The 18,096-nt window shown below is 44.2% G+C and overlaps 1 protein-coding gene across 1 annotated transcript in view; it reads right to left on the bottom strand.

The window, feature by feature from the left end:
• TBC1D2 (TBC1 domain family, member 2) overlaps window positions 1-18,096 on the bottom strand; it is a 61,105-nt gene that overhangs the window by 39,283 nt on the left and 3,726 nt on the right. The window contains exons 2-3 of the mRNA XM_006886966.1: window positions 17,503-17,644; window positions 9,660-9,807 (exon numbers count right to left, since the gene is read on the bottom strand). Of these exons, the coding sequence (XP_006887028.1) occupies window positions 9,660-9,807; window positions 17,503-17,644 (290 nt within the window). The remainder of the gene's footprint in view (window positions 1-9,659; window positions 9,808-17,502; window positions 17,645-18,096) is intronic.

Consider the following 18,096-nt stretch of genomic DNA (forward strand, 5'->3'; position numbering starts at 1 on the left):
CCATGTGATTTACAGCCTCTGAAAACCCACTGGATGTCAGCTGTGAATCGGTTTGGACGTGATGGCTGATAACAACACTGCACCTTTTGACAACATTCCCAGAGTATGTGAGAGAGGTCTCACTGTCCTTGCTTCTATAGAGTAATCTGGTTGTACTTCCTCCAAGATAGATATTTGGTTTTTTGGCAGCCCATGGAAATCCAATATTCTCCATAAATACTACAGTTCAAAGGCATTAATTCTTTGGTCTTCTTATTCATTGTCTAATTGACATGTATATGAAACAATTAAAAACACTGGCTTTGGTCAGGTACTCCTTAGTCTTCAAACTGACATCCTTGCTCTTTAGCCTTTTAAAGAGATCCCTGACAGAAGATTTTCCCAATGCAATATGTTTTCTGATCTCTTGACTACTGCTTCCATGAGGGTGGATTGTGAATTCAAGTAAAATGAAATACTCGACAACTTCAATCCTTTCTTCTTTACCATGATGTTCACTATTGGCTCAGTGGTGAGGACTTTTATTTTCTTTATACTGAGATGTAATCAATATTGAAGGCTATAGCCTTTGATTTTCTCTAATAAGTACTTTGAGTTTTATTCACTTTTAACAAACAAGGTTGTGCCATACGTATAACGCAAATTGTTGATGAGTTTCCTTCAACCTTGATGCCATCCTTCTTCATATAGTCCAGCTTCTCAGTGAGCTAACTGAAAATGGCATGGTTAGAGCTGGTTATATCTTAGCTTTGAAAGTGACATCTTCTTTCTCTAGTCATTCAGTGAAGTTATTTGTAGAAAATGTTTCCAATTCAATACATTGTTTGCTTTCTTGCTTGCTGCTTCCATGAGTGTGAATAAATGGCAGTGAATTACATGTTGTGATGATGCTGGAGCGCTGGTGGCTTAGTGGTAAGGAACTGTGAGGTTCAAATCCACCATCTCTGCGGAAGAAAGATGGGCAATCTCCTCCCATGTGATTTGCTGCCTCTGAAATCCCACCGGAGGGTCAGCTCTGGGTCGGTTCTGACTCAATGATATACAACAAGAACAACATGATGCTAGAAGCCATGCCACTGGTATTTCAAATACCAGCAGGATTACCCATGACCAACATGTTTCAGTTTAACTTGCAGACTAAGAAAGATGGGAAGCAGGACTGACTCTCTACTTTGGAAACAATAGACATTGAGAACCACAGAATCCTGTTAGAGGCAGTACCAGAAGCTAAGCCCTTTGAGTTGGAAGGTATTCAAAACAGGACTAGGGGAGAGGTCCCTCACTAGGGTAAAGCTGATCTAAATGATATGGATGAAGTAAAGCTTACAGGACCTTCATATGCTAATGTGGCATGACTCAAAATGAGAAGAAACATCTGCAAGTAGCTCGTCAATAACTAGAATATGGAAAATATGAGTCTAGGAAAATTGAAAGTTGTCCAAAAGAAAGTGGAACTCATAAAATTGATATCCTAGGCATTGTTGTTATTGTTAATTGCCACGGAGTTGAGTGTGACTCTTAGTAACTCTATGAACAAAAGACCTAATGTCTTTCCATAACTGTCATCATTTCTTCAAGTTTTTAGAGTTTTCCAGAGGCATGTGGTTTTAGGAAGTGGATGCCACTCCTGCTTCCAAACCTGTTTTACAACCGGGAGCTCCACCAAACACTGTTCACATTGGGAAACCATTCTGGTATTTGATATCCCAGTGGTACAAGGTTCAGCATCACAGCAAACCCAGGTTACTTCATACAGTACATTGACAAAGAGTGATGTACAAACTGGAAGAGTTTTCCTCCAGATATAACAGCACTAGTTTAATTTACCAGTGGTTAAATATTTCAAGTAGAATATGACTGAGAGTAAGCTTTCCACAAAAGACCTGAACTCTGTTCTATAACTAACATAATTTCTGTACACTTACAGAGTTTAGAGAGTGTGTAGAGTTTCCAGAGGCATCTAGTTTAGGAAGCGGATGCCACTCCTGTTTCCCGGCATAAATCAATTTGGAAGCTCATTCAAACACTGTACATAATGGGTAACCACTATGGTATTTGACAAAACTATGGAATAATGTGCAGCATCACAGCAACACCAAGTTGTTCAGTTCGGCAAATAGACGAAAGACTGCTATGTCATTTAAGGAATGCCCTGGCCTTCAATCCCATCCCCTCCCCCTGAAGGGTTTTAAAGTCACACCTTTCAGCAGACCTCCACCCTAGGCAAAGGCTCAAGAACATCCGCTTTTGGAGGGAAAAGAGCTGTAATACACATCAAAGAGCATCCCAAAACTTCCCTTATGTGACTCACAGGACTGCCATCAAGATGCTAGCTAGCAGCCAAACTCTCAGAGTGGAGGCTCCAGGCCCCATTAATTACTAATCATAGTCATTTGAATAGAAATCAACTGGTAGTAGCTATTTTCAGTTATCAGTCATATAGCCTACTATGCTGGTAATGGCAAATTAAAGAGGCATGGCATTACATTCATCATCAGAAAAACCATTTCAAGATCTAATCCAAAGTATAACGCCATCAGTCATAGGATATAACCACACACTTATGAGAAAGACCTTATAATACAACTATTACTCAAATTTATGCACCAACCTCTAAAGCCAAAGATGAAGAAATGAAGGATTTCTACCAATGTCTGCAGTCTGAAGTTAAACATGCAACCTAAGTACATTCATAATCATTGGTGATTGGGATGTGAAAGTTGGAAACAAAGAATATTGGTGGTTGGAAAATATGCCCTTGGTGATAGAAATGAAGCTGAAAATAGCATGACAGAATTTTGTAGGACCAATGACTTACTTATGGAAATATTTTTAAAAACTATGCTCATGGACCTCATGGGATGGAAAACACGGAATCAAATGACTGCATCTGTGGAGAGACAACAGAGAACAAGGCCAGGCGCTGACTGTGGAACAGACCATCAATTGTTCATATGAAAGTGCAAGTTGAAGCTGACGAAAACTAGAACAAGTCCACAAAGGAGTAGGATGAGTCTCAAACCTAATAATTTCTTTAAAAAAAGTAGAACAGATACAGAGACACATAATATCTGAGGCCCTGTCTACGAGCAAAGAAACACTAAAGACAGCAGACAGACATCTGAGACTGACAGAGGGGCTCACAAAAGGCTCTTTGACAGCTGAGACCCTGATTTCAACTTTCAGCCTCTAGAACTGTCAGAAAATTCATTCTTATTCTCTAAAGTTATTCACTAGTTACCAGCAATCTAAGATGCTGCTATTGTTTCCAATCCAGAAAAGAGAAGTGTGAAGAAAAGACTTAGAGAAATGGTTAGTCGAAAGGACTAAGATCATGTGAACCACAGGCTCCACTACCCACAGACCAGAAGAACTAGATGGTGCCCGGCTGCCACTGCCAAAAGGTCAGGAGCAAAGGTGGTCTTGGAAAGAATAGCAGAAATTTTAGAACAAAATTTAAAGTTATAAGAGACCTGACTTATTGATCTGACAAAGTGGTAGAACTCCTGACTGTAGCCCTTACATATACTTTCAGGCACTGAAGCCACACCCAGGGGATCATCTTTACACCAAACTGCAGACAAGCCTAAAAAGTGATGAGTAACACCTGTGAGAAATAGCCTCCTCCAGACAATTAGCTGTAAGAGACCAAAAGGGCAGCATTTACCTCGAAACAAAACTCAGAAGGCAGAAAGGGACAAGGAAGGACAAATGGATATGGGGAACTCAGGGAAGAAGTAGAAAGAGTGCAATTACTTTTCAGAAATTGCAACTAATGTTATGAAACAAAATGAGTGCATGTCATTGAATGGAAAACTAATTTACTCTGTAAACTTTCACTATGTCAATCTATTTCTTATACAGATTTTCTACTTCCCCTACTTTGAGGCATTCCTAGTAGTTTGAGTCTGTCTAGGAATTTGTTCATTTCATCTTAGCATTCTACTTTGTTGCAGTTATCCATAATATCCCTTTATAATTTTTGTTTCTATAAGGTATGTAATGGTATTTTATTGTTATCTGATGTTAATAATTTGAATCTTCTCTCTTTTCATCTTGCTAAAGGTTTGTCAAATTTATTCCCCTTTTCAAAGAACCAACATTTGATCAGTTGTGGTTTTTTTTAATCACAGATTAATTTTTAAAAATGAAATTTAGCCTTTTGGTCCACTTGAGTATAGAAGAAGCATTGAATGGGAGTGTACTTTTATGACTGACAGAGTGAGAAGGCACAAAACCCCACCTTCAAGGCGGCACAGGACCGTGAAGTCAAAAACACATCTCTCGTGACAGGGGAAATCACAAGCTTTTAATACAGCCCAGGTGGCCACGATCCAGCTTAACCACTGTGCTTAGATAGAGCCTTCATTTCATATAGTTATCATATTTGCCTGGAGCAGTTTCCAGACCATTTTCTGTGGTTTGACTCTAGGTTTAAAAGTCCTGTGACTTGGCCAGTATAGAGAGGTCATAGAGACATTTTCTGGAAGGATAACCTTGATCAAATCATTTCTCTGAGCCTGAGCTTCCTCATTTGCAAATGAGGATGATAATTATAACTACAGTCTGGACCCTTCCATGAGATTAGGCTCTACAGTAAACACTCTATGTTGTTGTTATGTGCCGTCGAGTCATTTGCAATTCATAGCGACCCTATATACAACAAACCTAAACCCTGCTCTATCCTGTGCCAGTCTCATTGCCTCTGACACACCCATCCCGATTACCCCAGTCACTGAATCAATCCACCTCATAGAGGGTCTTTCCCTCCTGCGCTGTCCCTCCACTCTGCCCAGCATGAGTCCCTCTCTAAAGACCTGTCTCTCCTTACAACATGTCCAAAGTATGTCAGGCGAAGCCCCAGAATCCTTGCCTCCAAGGAGTAGCCTAGTTTAACCCTCTCTAGGATGAATCTGTTTGTTTTCTTGGCAGTCCATGGTACATTCAATACTCTTCTCCAGCACCACAGCTCAAAGGCATCAATTCTCCTTCTATCATTCCTAGTCATTTTCCAACTCTCTGATGCATAACAAGTTATTGCAAAAACCATGGCCTATATCAGGTGCACCTTAGTCTCCAGAGAGACACCGTTGCTCTTGAGTACTTTAGAGAGGTCCCTAACAGCAGACTTTCCCATCGCAATACGTTTTTTGATTTCCTGGCTGCTGGTGCCAAGAGTGTTGACCGTGGAGCCGAGCAAACTGAAGCTGTGAACAATCTCAATCTCTTCACCATCCATCCTGATGCTACCGATTGGTCCAGTAGTGAGTATTTTTGTCTTCTTGACATTGAGCCTCAGTCCGTACTGAAGGCTGTAGTCCTTGACCCTCTGCAGTAAGTGCATGAGGTTCTCCTCAGTTTCAGTGAGCAGGGTTGTGTCATCTGCATAACGCAGATTGTTGATAGATCTTCCACCAATCCTAACGCCACGCTTCTCCTCATAGAGCCCAGCCTCTCGGATAATCTGCTCTGCATACAGGTTGAAAAGGTATGGAGATAGGACACATCCCTGGCGTACACCCTTCCCAATTTTGAACCATGCAGTGTTGCCCTGCTCTGTTCTGACAAGAAACACTCTATATGTATGTAATTAATTTAATCCTCACAAGAGTCCAATGATAAAAGCATTATTTTTACTCTTGATTGACAAAAAGAGGCTGACTGATATTGTTGTTATTAGGTGCCTTCAAGTTGACTATTCAGAACAACTCTATGAACAACAGATCTGAACCCTGTCCTATCCTGTGTCATCCTCACCACCTCTGATCATTAAGTCCCTGCTGTCAATCCATCCTATGGAGAGTCTTTTTTTCTTTTGCTGACTCTCCACCTTTCCAAGTATAATGTCCCTCTTCAAGGAATAGCCTCTCCTAGCAACATGCCCAAATTATGTGAGGCAAATTTTCACTATCCTTGCCTCCAAGGAGCACTCTGACTGTACTTTTTCCAAGATATATCTGTGGGTTTTTATAGTCCACGGAATATTCAGTACTCTAACATCACAACTCAAAGGCATCAATTCTTCTCCTGTCATCCTCATTCACTGTCCAGCTTTCAGACATATAGCAAATGGCTGAAAAGATGATGACCTGGATCAGGCACACCTTAGTCTTCAAACTGGCATCACTGCTCCTCAGTAATTTGGACAGATCACTGATAGCAGACTTGCCCAATGCGATTAGTTTCTTGTTCTCCTGACTGTTGGCACCAAGGGTGTTGATTGTGGATCCAAATAAGATGAAATCACTGGCAATTTCAACCTTTTCTTCATCTATTTTGGTCCAGTGGTATCTTTGTATTCTTCCCCCTCTATTATACTAGTTTATTCACAAAATTTGAATATATTGTTTTTCATATCAGATTCTTCCCATTTCCCTCAGCCCCCCTCATCAAATTGTGCAACCCCATGATAAATCACCCCACTGCAGCATATCCTCATCCCTCTGCTTCCATCTTTGTCTTTTTGATGGTGAGACGCAATCCATATTGAAGGCTTCAACAAATATTTCAAGCCCTCTTCACTTCCAGCAAACAAGGTTGTGTCTGAAAACTTCCTCCAGGGATCCACTCTGCACCTTTGACACCATCTTCCTCACATAAGTGGTTAGGGTCTCCACCCTCAATCTCTGATACCAGAGAGTATAAACAAACTTGCCCAAAGCCTCAGAGTTCTTAAACTGTGGCCTGAGCATCAAACCTGGATGCTTGATTCCATTAATGATATGGCTTCACAAGTTTGTTCACTCAGAGAGAGCATAGAGCACTTAGCACAGTGCTCAGAAAGCTCCCACACTCCTTGAACATGACCTTGGCTCATGGCAGGCCTAACAGCAGATTCCCAAGATCAGCCAGGATGAGGGGCTGAGGACACAGCAGCAGTACCTCTGATCTAACCAAGCTGTCTGGGCCTGCACAGAACAGGGCACTTTTTTTTGAAATCTTGGCCAGTATTTTCTGTGGTTTATTACAAATGACAGGAAATGACTGATGCTCTGAAACTTCCTTCCTTTCCTGGTCTCTGCATTTTTCTCTTTTCTACTTCTGCTACTCAGGGCCTCCTTTAGGTATCAATGGATTTCATCTCGGGGAGACGACCCAGAGTATGTGACTGCCTGGCTGCTGGACTTCTCAGACATCCACCTAAACATACCAGGCTCCCTATACAGGCCGTGCTGAGCACCTACTTCCCTCCTGCAACTCCTGAGGGACCATTCCACTAGGTGTCCTCCTCACCTACTCTCCCCGGGAGGTCCAGCAAGCCCTGTATCTCCCAAAGCTCTTTCTCCAGTCCAAATCTCTCTCCTGGGCTCCAGGACTCTCCACACAACTGTCTGTGGGAAGCTCTGCATGCAGCCAGCAGCCCAAAAGGCATTCAGGGCCTTTCCCCAAAGCCTACTTCTTTCTCTCTGCTAATCGTCTAAGCTATTCAGGCAAATTCAACCACTGAAGCCAGCAGAGGGAAATTGCTGTGTGCTGAGTACACTGTCAAAATTTTTGACTGGGGCATCTGACCTCTAACTTTACAAGGGGCAAGGAAGACTGCCAAGATCAACAATCTAAGGCTAATTCCTGTGAGGCAGACATCAGGTTCGCCTTCACTCTCCAACTTTTTTAATAGTTCTGACACCAAACATTCCTCCCACAGCACCTCTACTTCTCTGTCAGTTTCAGTAAATCTGTGTGACGGCTACACAGAATTCACAGACCGTACCTAGGATTGAGAGTTTATTAGGGAAGTAACGGTATAGTTCAGGCTAAGGAAGAGTTCAGGACAGTTTTCAGTCAGAACACCATTCTCTCAGCTGTGTGCACAAGTGGGTTTCTCATCAGCTCTTTGGCTTGGTCCCTGCTCTACTTGGGTAAGAGTTAGAAAATGACAAAGCTTTTTAGTGCTGTAGATAAGAACCCAGGGGCACCCCTCCTCTGCCAGGAAAGAAATTTCAGCTGGAAGGTGAACAGCTCCCGACCGGTGTGCTTGCAAATCTATTTCCACCAAATGCCAGGAGCGACCTTGTGCCAGCCAACAACAAGCCTCCTGTTGAAGGCAGTCTGTTTCTTGCTCCATGGGCCAAGAAGCTCACCGCCATTTAACACTGCACTAATCTTAGAAGTCAAGCACTATCCTACCTATTCTTACTAATGTAACTTGGGTGAGCTCTGGTAGCCTAGTGGTAAGGAGTTGCACTGCCAACCTAAAAGCAGGTAGTTTGAATCTGCTGGTTGCTCCATGGGAGAAAGATGGACAGTCTCCTCCCATGCTATTTACAGAAAAGCTGCTCTGAAAAGCTGCCTGGAGGGTCAGCTATGAGTCAGTTCTGACTTAACGGCACACAACAACAACAACAGAGCATCCTGAAGGAGCTCTGGTGGCCTAGTTCACAGAGAGTTGCATTATTAACCCAAATTAACTCCAGCAATTTGAAACCATCAGTAGCTCTGAGGCAGAAAAGAGGGGCAAACTCCTCCCACGTGATTTACAGCCTTTAAAACCTCAATAGAGGGTGAGCTATGAGTCAGTTTCAACTTGACAACAATGAGAGCGAGCGAGAATATAGCTCGCTTAGTGCAGCACAGCTGATTACAGTGGTGTAGCCGGGATACAAACCCAGGAGGTCTGGCTCTAAAGACCAGACTCTTAACCCCAAGGTCACACACTGTCTTTTAAGAAACTCTTTGAAGCAAGGATGCTTAGTGGTAAAGAACTGGGCTGTCAATTCCAAAGTAGACAGTTTGAATTCACCAGTTGCTCCATGGAAGAAAGATGAGAAATCTCTTTTCATGCTATTTACTGTCTCTGAAAACCCACTGGAGGGTCAGCGATGGGTTGGTTCCGGCTCTACGTTATATAACAACAATAATTTAAAGCAAAGCTTGACAATGGGAATGGAAAATTAGTTTAAATATGACTGATATGTAATAAACCGTACATGTAAAAAGTGAGCAATTTGTTGAATTTGCCACATGGAAACACTTATGAAAGCATTACCATATTATGATCTGATATTACATATATGTGCACATAGAAAACAGAGGACAATTACCAAATGTTAACAGTGCTCATCTAGGTGACGAAATGATGGATCCTTTTAAGTTTTTTTTCTTTATAACTTTCTGTCATGGTTGTTCTTAGTTGTTCTGACTGGATTTTGACCCATAGTAACCCCATGTTCAGAGTAAAATTATTCTACAGGCTTTTCAGGGCTGTGATCTTTCAGGTGGATCAGCAAACCCTTTTTTGAGGCATATCTAGGTGGGTTCAAACTATAGCCTTTTGTAAAGTAGCAGAGTGCTTGTCTGAGCCATCCAAGCAGAAGCCTGGCTACATCTTTCTAACTTCCAACAAAGAACATGGGCTATTTTATAACCAGATTTAAAAATATACTATTGAGAGCTCTGGTGGCCTAGTGGCAGAAGCTGTGCTGCGATCCCAAAGGTACACCAGCTGCTCCATGGGAGAAGGATGGGCAATCTCTTCTTCTGTGACTAACTGCCTCTGAAAACCTGCCATTGGTCAGCTGTAGGTCGGTTCCGACTTGATGGTAAACAACAATCATATGATTAGATGAGAAGAAATCTCCCCAGCTCCCTGTAGTGGAAGCAACTGGCCACTGCAAGACTCAGCAGAAGGGGCTGCCTATGGCTCAGAAACCCACACTTACTGTATTTCAGTTCCTAGGTGCTTGAGGGAAATATTCTGCAGGGCCGAAGGTTTGGCTGGGACAGGTTGTAAAGCAGCTGCCATGCCCACCAGTCCTGTAGGCGTTTCCACTGGGCTCAGGAACTCCTCCAAATCAGCATTCTCTGGCTCTGAAGAATAAAGGAAATTAGATCAAGCCACCTGGGTTAGTGCATTGGAGAAGACTGAGCGATGGGACACTACAAGTTCAGCTGGGACTGGGACTAGGTGACAGCTGCTGCACCAACAAGCCATGTTTGGAGGTTAATACACAGCAAATGACAGCAAAATGTGTTTCTAAGCACAGTCGTCAATTTAAAAGTGTGCAGCAACATGTTAACAATAGCAAAGAGGCAGGATTGTCCCAGAATGTTCTGCAGTCAGTCAAATGATAGATCTTGCTGATACAGTCTTCCTAGAAACACTTTCATAGAAAATTCTGAGACCCTACACTGAGGAACCAGCCTGACATACAAAACTTTACATGCCAAGGGCTTCACCCTGGCATTGTTTATCAAAGTCTCAGCCTGAAAATAATTTAAGGATCAGAAAATCTAGGAACTGATTAAATAAATCATGATGCCTTTCTAGAATAGAACCCAAGCACTTAAAACAATGTTAATAAAAATGCAGATGAATGAGAGCATGAAAGGGACTTACCAAGTGAAGGGAGTCAGACTGGGAGTATCACGCAGTCTTGATGGTATAGAAATGGTCTCAATGAAACACTCTCCTCAGAAGAAAGAGGACAATCTCCTCGCATGCAGTTTACAGCCTCAGACACCCTTTGTGGGGGTCGGCTCTGAGTAGGTTCTGATAGAGTCAATGGCAACACATTTTTTTGGTTTGTGTTGGTCTGGTTCTCCCCTCCCCCCATCTTAAAAGTGGCTGGAGCTGCACGATGGGTTATAATTAGCAGGCCACTCTCATTCTGTTTTACCGGACTCTCCTCCCCCAAATCTTCTAAAGTAAATATAAGCAAAGGAGCCTTAGTGGCACAGTTGGTTAAGCACCTAGCTTCTAACCAAATGATCAGAGGTTTAAACCCACCAGCTGCTCTGCAAGAGAAAGATGTGGTGGTCTGTGTCAGGAAAGATTTCTCGCCCTGGAAATTCCGTGGGCAGTTCTGCTCTGTGCACAGGGTTGCTATGAGAGGGGATCAACTCCACACAATCAATGTGGTTCTGCAGGAGTCCTGCTGGCAGGGTGGTTATAGGAGCTCGAGTGGTACCTGGAAAGGAGACGGTTTAAACCCACCAGTCACTTTATGTACGTAAGGAAGATGTGATAGTCTGATTGTGAGGGGATTACAGACCCAGAAACCCTACGTGGCAGTTCTGCTCTATCCTTAGGGGGTCACTTGGAGTTGGCAACTTTTATTTTATGCACATGTTTACTTTTATAAACAGAAAAGAACATATATTCACAGGACTTAGTTATAGAGATTTTATATTACAGGGAACTGTGAAGGGTCACAATGATGTTTGTTTGTTGTTATTTAATGTAGAGTCAGAACCGACCCATAGCTGACCCTCCAGCAGGTTTTCAGAAGCCGTTAATCGCACTCCCATCCTTCTTACGCGGAGCAGCTGGTGGCCTCGAACCATGCGTGTGCCTTTGGGATTGCAGCACAGATTCTTACCACTAAGCCCCTGAATATAAAAAAATCAAAGTGGGACATCTGTATTATTGTTGGGCTGTTAGGTGCTGTCAAGTCAAGCACAATTCATATTGACTCCATGAATAACAGAGTTGAACTCTGTCCTATACTGTGCCATCCTCGTCATTGTCAACACATTGGAGTCCCTTGCGGCCAACACTAACAATCCATCTCATTTTAGCTGATTGCAAATGACTTTTTTTAAGGAAAGGCCATAAACATAATGAGAATAGTGACTACCTCTGAGTGACAGGATTGTAATTTTTCTCTTTATAGTTTTATGTTTTCCGAATGCTTTGCTTTAAAAATGATTCTCCTGTAGGGAGGAGGGTGTTCCGGTGCTGTAGTCTGTAAGAAGCTGCACTGCTAACCCCAGGGCTGAGCTTCCTGGCTGTCTGAATCTACCAGCAGCTTCAAGGGGGAAATATGGGCATCTCCTTCTGGGAGATTTACAACCTCAGAAACCCACTGGAGGATCAGATACGAGTCAGTTTCTAGTCACGAGTTTTGAGTACATGGTGAAATGACTACAAATGTCTACTGTTGGAGAAATTTCCAGCGCTAAAGAAACATCATCTGAGGTACAAGAGAGAAAGGGTGAAGTACTCGGAAGTTAGTTTTGAGTATTTAAAAAAAGACAAAACTGAAAAGAATGAGGGACAACCTATAGGGTGACATGACATTGTCATGCAGCCCCTGATACCCACAGGGCAGGAGAGCTTGTCATGAGGGAGAAAAATTTAGGGGCAGAGGAGGACATTTATATTTTATCTGCCAAAGAGTGTGAACACAAAACATTAAACACAACAGTAAAAGAAAGGAGTTGTTCATCTACTAAAAAAAAAAATCATTGCTAAAGCAACCAACAGCAAACAACACATTTAGTGCCTAATAGGCTCCATCAGATCTGGAAAATTGGCCAATACTTGGCACTACCAAGAGCCATTTTCTTGGTTCCTCTCTTCTGTCAGCAAACCTAGATCAAGCATGTACCCTAAGGCTTCCAGGTGGAGCTGGAGAAAGTGATGAATCAAATGCTCAGGAAGCTCACCGCCCATGAAGCAGCGGCGTGCACACACCCCGACAAGCCCAGAGATGTGCTCATATCTAAACAACTGGAGCTTCCAGACGGGGCTGGACAAAGGGATGAATCAGAGGCACAGAAAGCTCACAGGTTATGAAGCAGAGAGGTGTACACATCCCAACCACAGGCCAAGGAGTTAAAGGAAGAAGACAGATTCCTAGACAAGTCATGGAAGACTTCCTGAAGGAGAGTGGAGCTGGGCCCTGGGGGCTGGAGTTGATGCTGACCGGCAAACCAAGGAGGAAGGCCCTTCACGAGGGTGTATGTGTGCAAGGAACTGCAAGGGTCCTACCCTCAGCACCCGAGGATGCAGGGAAAGACCCAGGGAGACAGCGTGGGAAAAGTCAAATGAGATGTCCTCAGGGGTTAGACTCAACTGGATGGAAAAGTCAAATGAAGAAAAAAATGAGGTTAGACCTCAACTGGATGGAAATGTAGAGGCTCTGAGTGTTTGAGCAGGAGCTCAAAGTCCTGAACCCGGTCGACAGCAAGTCAGCCACAGCCTGGGAGCAAGAAGAGTGAGGCCACACTGTTTCTGCTGGAAGAGCTCTGTGACGTGCTTGCAGATCACTTCCCCCACCCTTCTCCCTGGCATAGTTTTACCAAGAGACAAGATACTGTCCACCAAGTCTCCTTCAGAGTTGGTGAGAGAATTAAAGGAGGCAGTCTTATGAGAATGCTTAAAAAACAAGAAAAGTCCCGTCATCTTTCAAGGTTGTTTTTAATCTAGACGTCATGAACTGATTTAACCTGGCAGCCAATACAATTGGTTGCACGGAAAATAAGATTTCCTTGTTTACAAAAGCTTTAGCTTTCTTTATTCTCCTTCATTTACAACAAAACAACAATAATTTATTCAAGGATGTTAATGTCTTACAGGTCCTTCTCTGCTTGTCAATACCAGCTTTTCTATAACATCTACCTATGGGCAGAGGTCTACTCTGAAGCCACAGAAAGTTAATGTACTGGGAGTGTCACCCCTAGTTGGTTTTAGCAGTGAAGAAACACCAGCTCAAAGAACACGAGTCTCCCGAAGTAGGTCATACAGCTTGCATATGGCAGAGCCATGACTCACTGTCTGTCATTTCTGCTTTTTCCTTGTTAAACCATGTGCCTTATCAGAACAGACCTTCCAAGAAGCAGAGACATGAGGGGCTGCCCTGAGAAGGTGCAAATCCCAGTACAACAGGGCTTCCAAGGGACGAGCAGCACATGATGGAGATGTCACAGTGGAGCTTTGCACTTGTGATATGAAACAGAACTGAGGACCCCAGATTCTGGGTGGCAGCATCTGGGCTCCTCTCTGGCCCAGAGATGTTCTCAGAGGGGGCACCACACAGAGGACTTTCAGCACCATTTATTTGTGATTCTCCCTCTGCCAATCCCTGAGGACTATCCCACCGTCAGAGAGCCAGAGTAGGAGGCCATCATCCTTAGTCATGATGACAACAGGGGACCACTGCTTCCCCAGAGACTGGGAATGGCAGATGGTCTGTTGCCTCTCAGCCTGGACAAGTGGGGGAGGAGCTGCAGACTAGGGTTCAAATTTCAGATCTGACATTTTCTTACGGGGCCCCTTGGTCTCTGTAAGGCTGTTTCCTTTTGTGTCAAATGTGATTAGCACTCCCTCCTGAGATCTGTTGTGAGGATCACCATACCTCTATGCAAATAATGGACACCTTTTAAGGTTTTCACCCACGTCCTAGTGTTAGTTTTCCATGTACACCATGTGTGCTATATGTTTGTGTCCATTATTTCCTGGGAAGTTAAAGCCAAGAGATGCTAACTAAGGTAGTATGGATAAAGTGATAGACCAGCGTTTGTAATTGGCATGGATATTTTTGTGAGGATAAGTATTTATAAAATCCTTTGTAAACTTGTGCCCTACTTTGCAAACATGTCATTATGATGATGATGATAAAGAATATTTCCCACTGATCTTTCTTCATTCTTGTGAAGATCGATGTTTAGGTGTAGAATACATGTTTAAGTGCTTAACAACCGTAAAGAGAACGTCTTGGAGATTGCTCAAGGGCAGTAACCAGATATTTTTTATGATTTGGAGACTCTGTGACTCAAAGTCATACATAGGTCATAGGTTTTTTACAGCTTAAGGAGCAGCCCCCGGCTTCCTCCCAGGAAGGGTGGAGACTGGGAGGGAGCACAGTCGGCTCTGGTTGAGCTAATCCAGGGCCTGCCTGCTTGCTCAAGACCCCGGAAGTGTGTTTCTAGGGGGCTGGAGAAGGTTCCCAGCAGGCCCCGGGTCCAGAAGGGCAAAGGTTTACTGCGGGACTAGGAAAAGCTTATCAAGGAGGAGCCTGCGCTCCTACTTTCTGAGTCCCATACCAGAGCACTCTTGTCAAAGTACCTTCTTCCCACCCAAGGTGGCTCAGAAAAGAAGACCCAGCTGGTGTGTGGAGCCAAAAGCACAGAAATCAAGAACTTGGAAAAGGTTCACCCCAGCAAGAGGTCGGGGAACCAGCAGCCACTTTTGTAGCTGGTTCTTCAACTTTCTGTGTAAGCTGTGGAGCAATTCTGTGTCATCGGGGTTTTCTGCTGCTTCTAGTTGGAGACAGACCCTGGCAATTGCATCATCTCAGGCCGCAATTCTGTGTGGTCAAGTTGCTCCCTGGCAGATAGGGAAGAGGTGGTGGCGGAGAGCAAAACAAAAACCCTAGCCTTAGAGAAAACTCTTGTAAGTATGTTGTGTGCAGTCATTGGAATCAACCCACAACTGACCCTCCAGAGAGTTTCAGAGGCAGCAAATTGCACGGGAGGAGACTGCCTGTCTCTTTCCCATAGAACAGCTAGTGGATTCGAATCATGTGCTTTTGAGATTGTAGCACAGCTTCTTATCACCAGGACAACACTTACAATGTTCCCAAATAAATTTACAGTAGTCATTACTAATAAAAATGGAAGTTATTGTAATAGTATATTAACATATATACATTAAAAACCAAATGCTCAGACCCAAACCTGGGTTTTGAGGCACTTCTGACTTACAATGACAGCACAGGACAGAATGTAACTTCCTAGAGGGTTTCCTAGGCTGTAAATCTTATAGAAATGGACTCCACATCTTCTTTTCCCCAAAAGAGTGACTGCTGGGTTGGAACTACTGGCCTTTTGGTTAGTAACTACGTGCTTTAACCACTCACTGTGCCACATGCATATACATATACATGTCCTATAGGGTCACTACGGATTGAAATCAACTCTTAGTTCTTATTATTGGACACTCCCCATGTGCTAGGCATTAAGCTAAGGGCTTTATATTCTTTCCCTGATTTATTAAAAAGCCAGTGTGTTCACTCCCACATTCAAGCAACAAATGAATGAACACAGACACAAGAAACAAAGACATGGTCCTCTCGCATAAGGAGCTAGTGGCCAGATGTAAAAGAGGATGCTGGTAATTAGCGCACAGCATGGCAGGCTGTGCGACAGACCCATGTGTGAAGAGATACAACATCGGCACAAAGTGTAGACCCGAGTCCAGCTCAGCTGGCAAAGTTCTAGAAAGTTTCCAAAAGGAGGTGACAAAAGAGCTTGGCCAAAAAGAATAAGAGGAGCTTGGGGAAAGAAGAGAAAAACCAAGAATCCCCTGGTGCTGCCAGAGCATAAGGCCTGAGTGGGTAGTGGAGCAGCAGTGAGATCAGAAAGGCTGAGGCCTGAGGGCTGTGCTGTGGAGCTGGGGCTTGATACTTGGGTAGGGGTAGTGGGCAGCCAGGTAGGGGAATGGCAGGGGCAGCTTTTCATTTTAGAAAGCTCACTTGGGCTGCAGTGAGAACGATGGGTCTGAGGACTTGGGTAGGGGTAGTGGGCAGCCAGGTAGGGGAATGGCAGGGGCAGCTTTTCATTTTAGAAAGCTCACTTGGGCTGCAATGAGAACGATGGGTTGGAGGCAGCAAGCCTGGAAGCTGGGATGCCAGAGAGGAGATGGCTGAACTTCAACAACCAGAAGACAAGGTGTGAACCAAGGATTCACAGCGAAGAGGGCCTGCAGCTGACACACAGATCAGAGAGCTGGAGTAGCCAGGAAGGAGCAAAGATCAAGGGTGACACCCACTTGCTGAAGCAATAAGGTAAGTAGTGAAGCCATTTTCTCAGGGAAGGGAAAGAGGTGAAGGGCAGATGAGCTCTGATTCTAACACAAAAATATTCAGGTACAGCGGCCCAGGAAGTCCTGGGCAAGCAGTCCTGCCCCAGCCCATTCAGCCTCCCTGTCAAGCGAGGAGGAGGTATTTTAGACACTGCAACTCTGATCTGCCTTCACTTGTCTTGTTAAGGCAGCTTGGGGGTGAAGTGTAGGGGAGTTCTACCTCCATTGTAAGACCTGTCAATCACATATATGGGGATAGCATGGCAGGCAGGAGGACATGCTCTTCAGGTTCCTTCATGCTGGAATGTTCTAAGACTTAGGTCAAACAGGTCCCTTAGAGAGAGCACAATGGACTAGGGAAGATTCTACTGTAGAAAAAGTATCTGTGTTAGAAACCATGGAAACCCTTCAAAAGCTTGATTTCTTGAGACCCTCCCTTAACGGTTGTCATATAGTAGCTAACATTTGCCGTGCTCCAGCAGTGTACCAGCATTGCTGTGACCACTTTATGTGCACAGTCCACTGCCATTGACTCAGTGCCAACCCACAGCAGTGCTACAGGGCAGAGATGAACTGCCCACAAGGGTTTCCAAAGCTGTCAGTCTTCAATGAGGACACTGCCTCATCCCTTCCCCTTGCAATGGCTGCTTCGTTTCATCCTTTTGGGAAGCAGCCCAACGCTGAGCCTAAAGTGCCGTCATTTATTTAAGCCCCCAAGAACTCCAAAAAGAAAGAAGTATAACTTATCAATCTCATTTTACAGGGAAGGAAAGCGAAGATCAGAATGATTAATCAATTTGCAGAAAATCCCAGAGGATAAGAATTTGAACCCAGACGGCTTGGCTCAGGGCCCACATTCTTGTCTTCAATACAGTTGGCTAACTAATCCCAGGTCACTTCCTGCCTGTCTGTCCTGCTCACTCTCATCATTAAGGCAAAGCCCTGGTGTGTGGGCAGGAGACAAGGCCAGCGGATACCTAGCTCGAGGCGCAGAGCAGTCCCATTCCCAGCCAGGGTGGCGGCAGGGGCAGCGGGAGGCGCAGGCGGGCTGTTGTAGAACTCCCAGCGCTTCATCTGCAGCTGCTGCAGCCAGTACAGCATCACTTGCTTGGTGGCAGCCTGAGAAGCACAAGGATTAGTTGGCAAAGCCCTTGCCGGGGGAAGCAGGGCACTTCTGGGACTGCTGGGCCTTTTCTGGGTACTGGGCAGAAAGGCAGGGAAAGTCATGGGAAACTGGATAATTCTCCTCAGAGAAACAAAAACAAAAACAAAAAAATCACTGTAGTGGGTAATTGATGCCCATATCTGTAATATATGCTTCTTGGTGACAATTGAGGATTTGAGTCCCCACCAAATTTCTCTGACTTCTCTGGGCCTCGGTTTCTTCATCTGTACTATAGTGACAATGGACCCACTTTATACTGTGGTGAGGGCATTCTGGGGGCCTAGTGGGTAAGGAGTTGCACCGCCAGCCCAGAGGCAGGCATCAGAATCCACCAGCTGTTGTAAGGGGTGGACAGTTTCCTCCTGTGGGATTTACAGCCTCTGAAAACCTACCATGGGGGGAGAAA

The sequence above is a fragment of the Elephantulus edwardii genome, unplaced genomic scaffold, assembly GCF_000299155.1.
Source record: "Elephantulus edwardii isolate Elephantulus edwardi_28Jun2011 unplaced genomic scaffold, EleEdw1.0 scaffold00052, whole genome shotgun sequence".
NCBI lineage: Eukaryota > Metazoa > Chordata > Mammalia > Macroscelidea > Macroscelididae > Elephantulus > Elephantulus edwardii.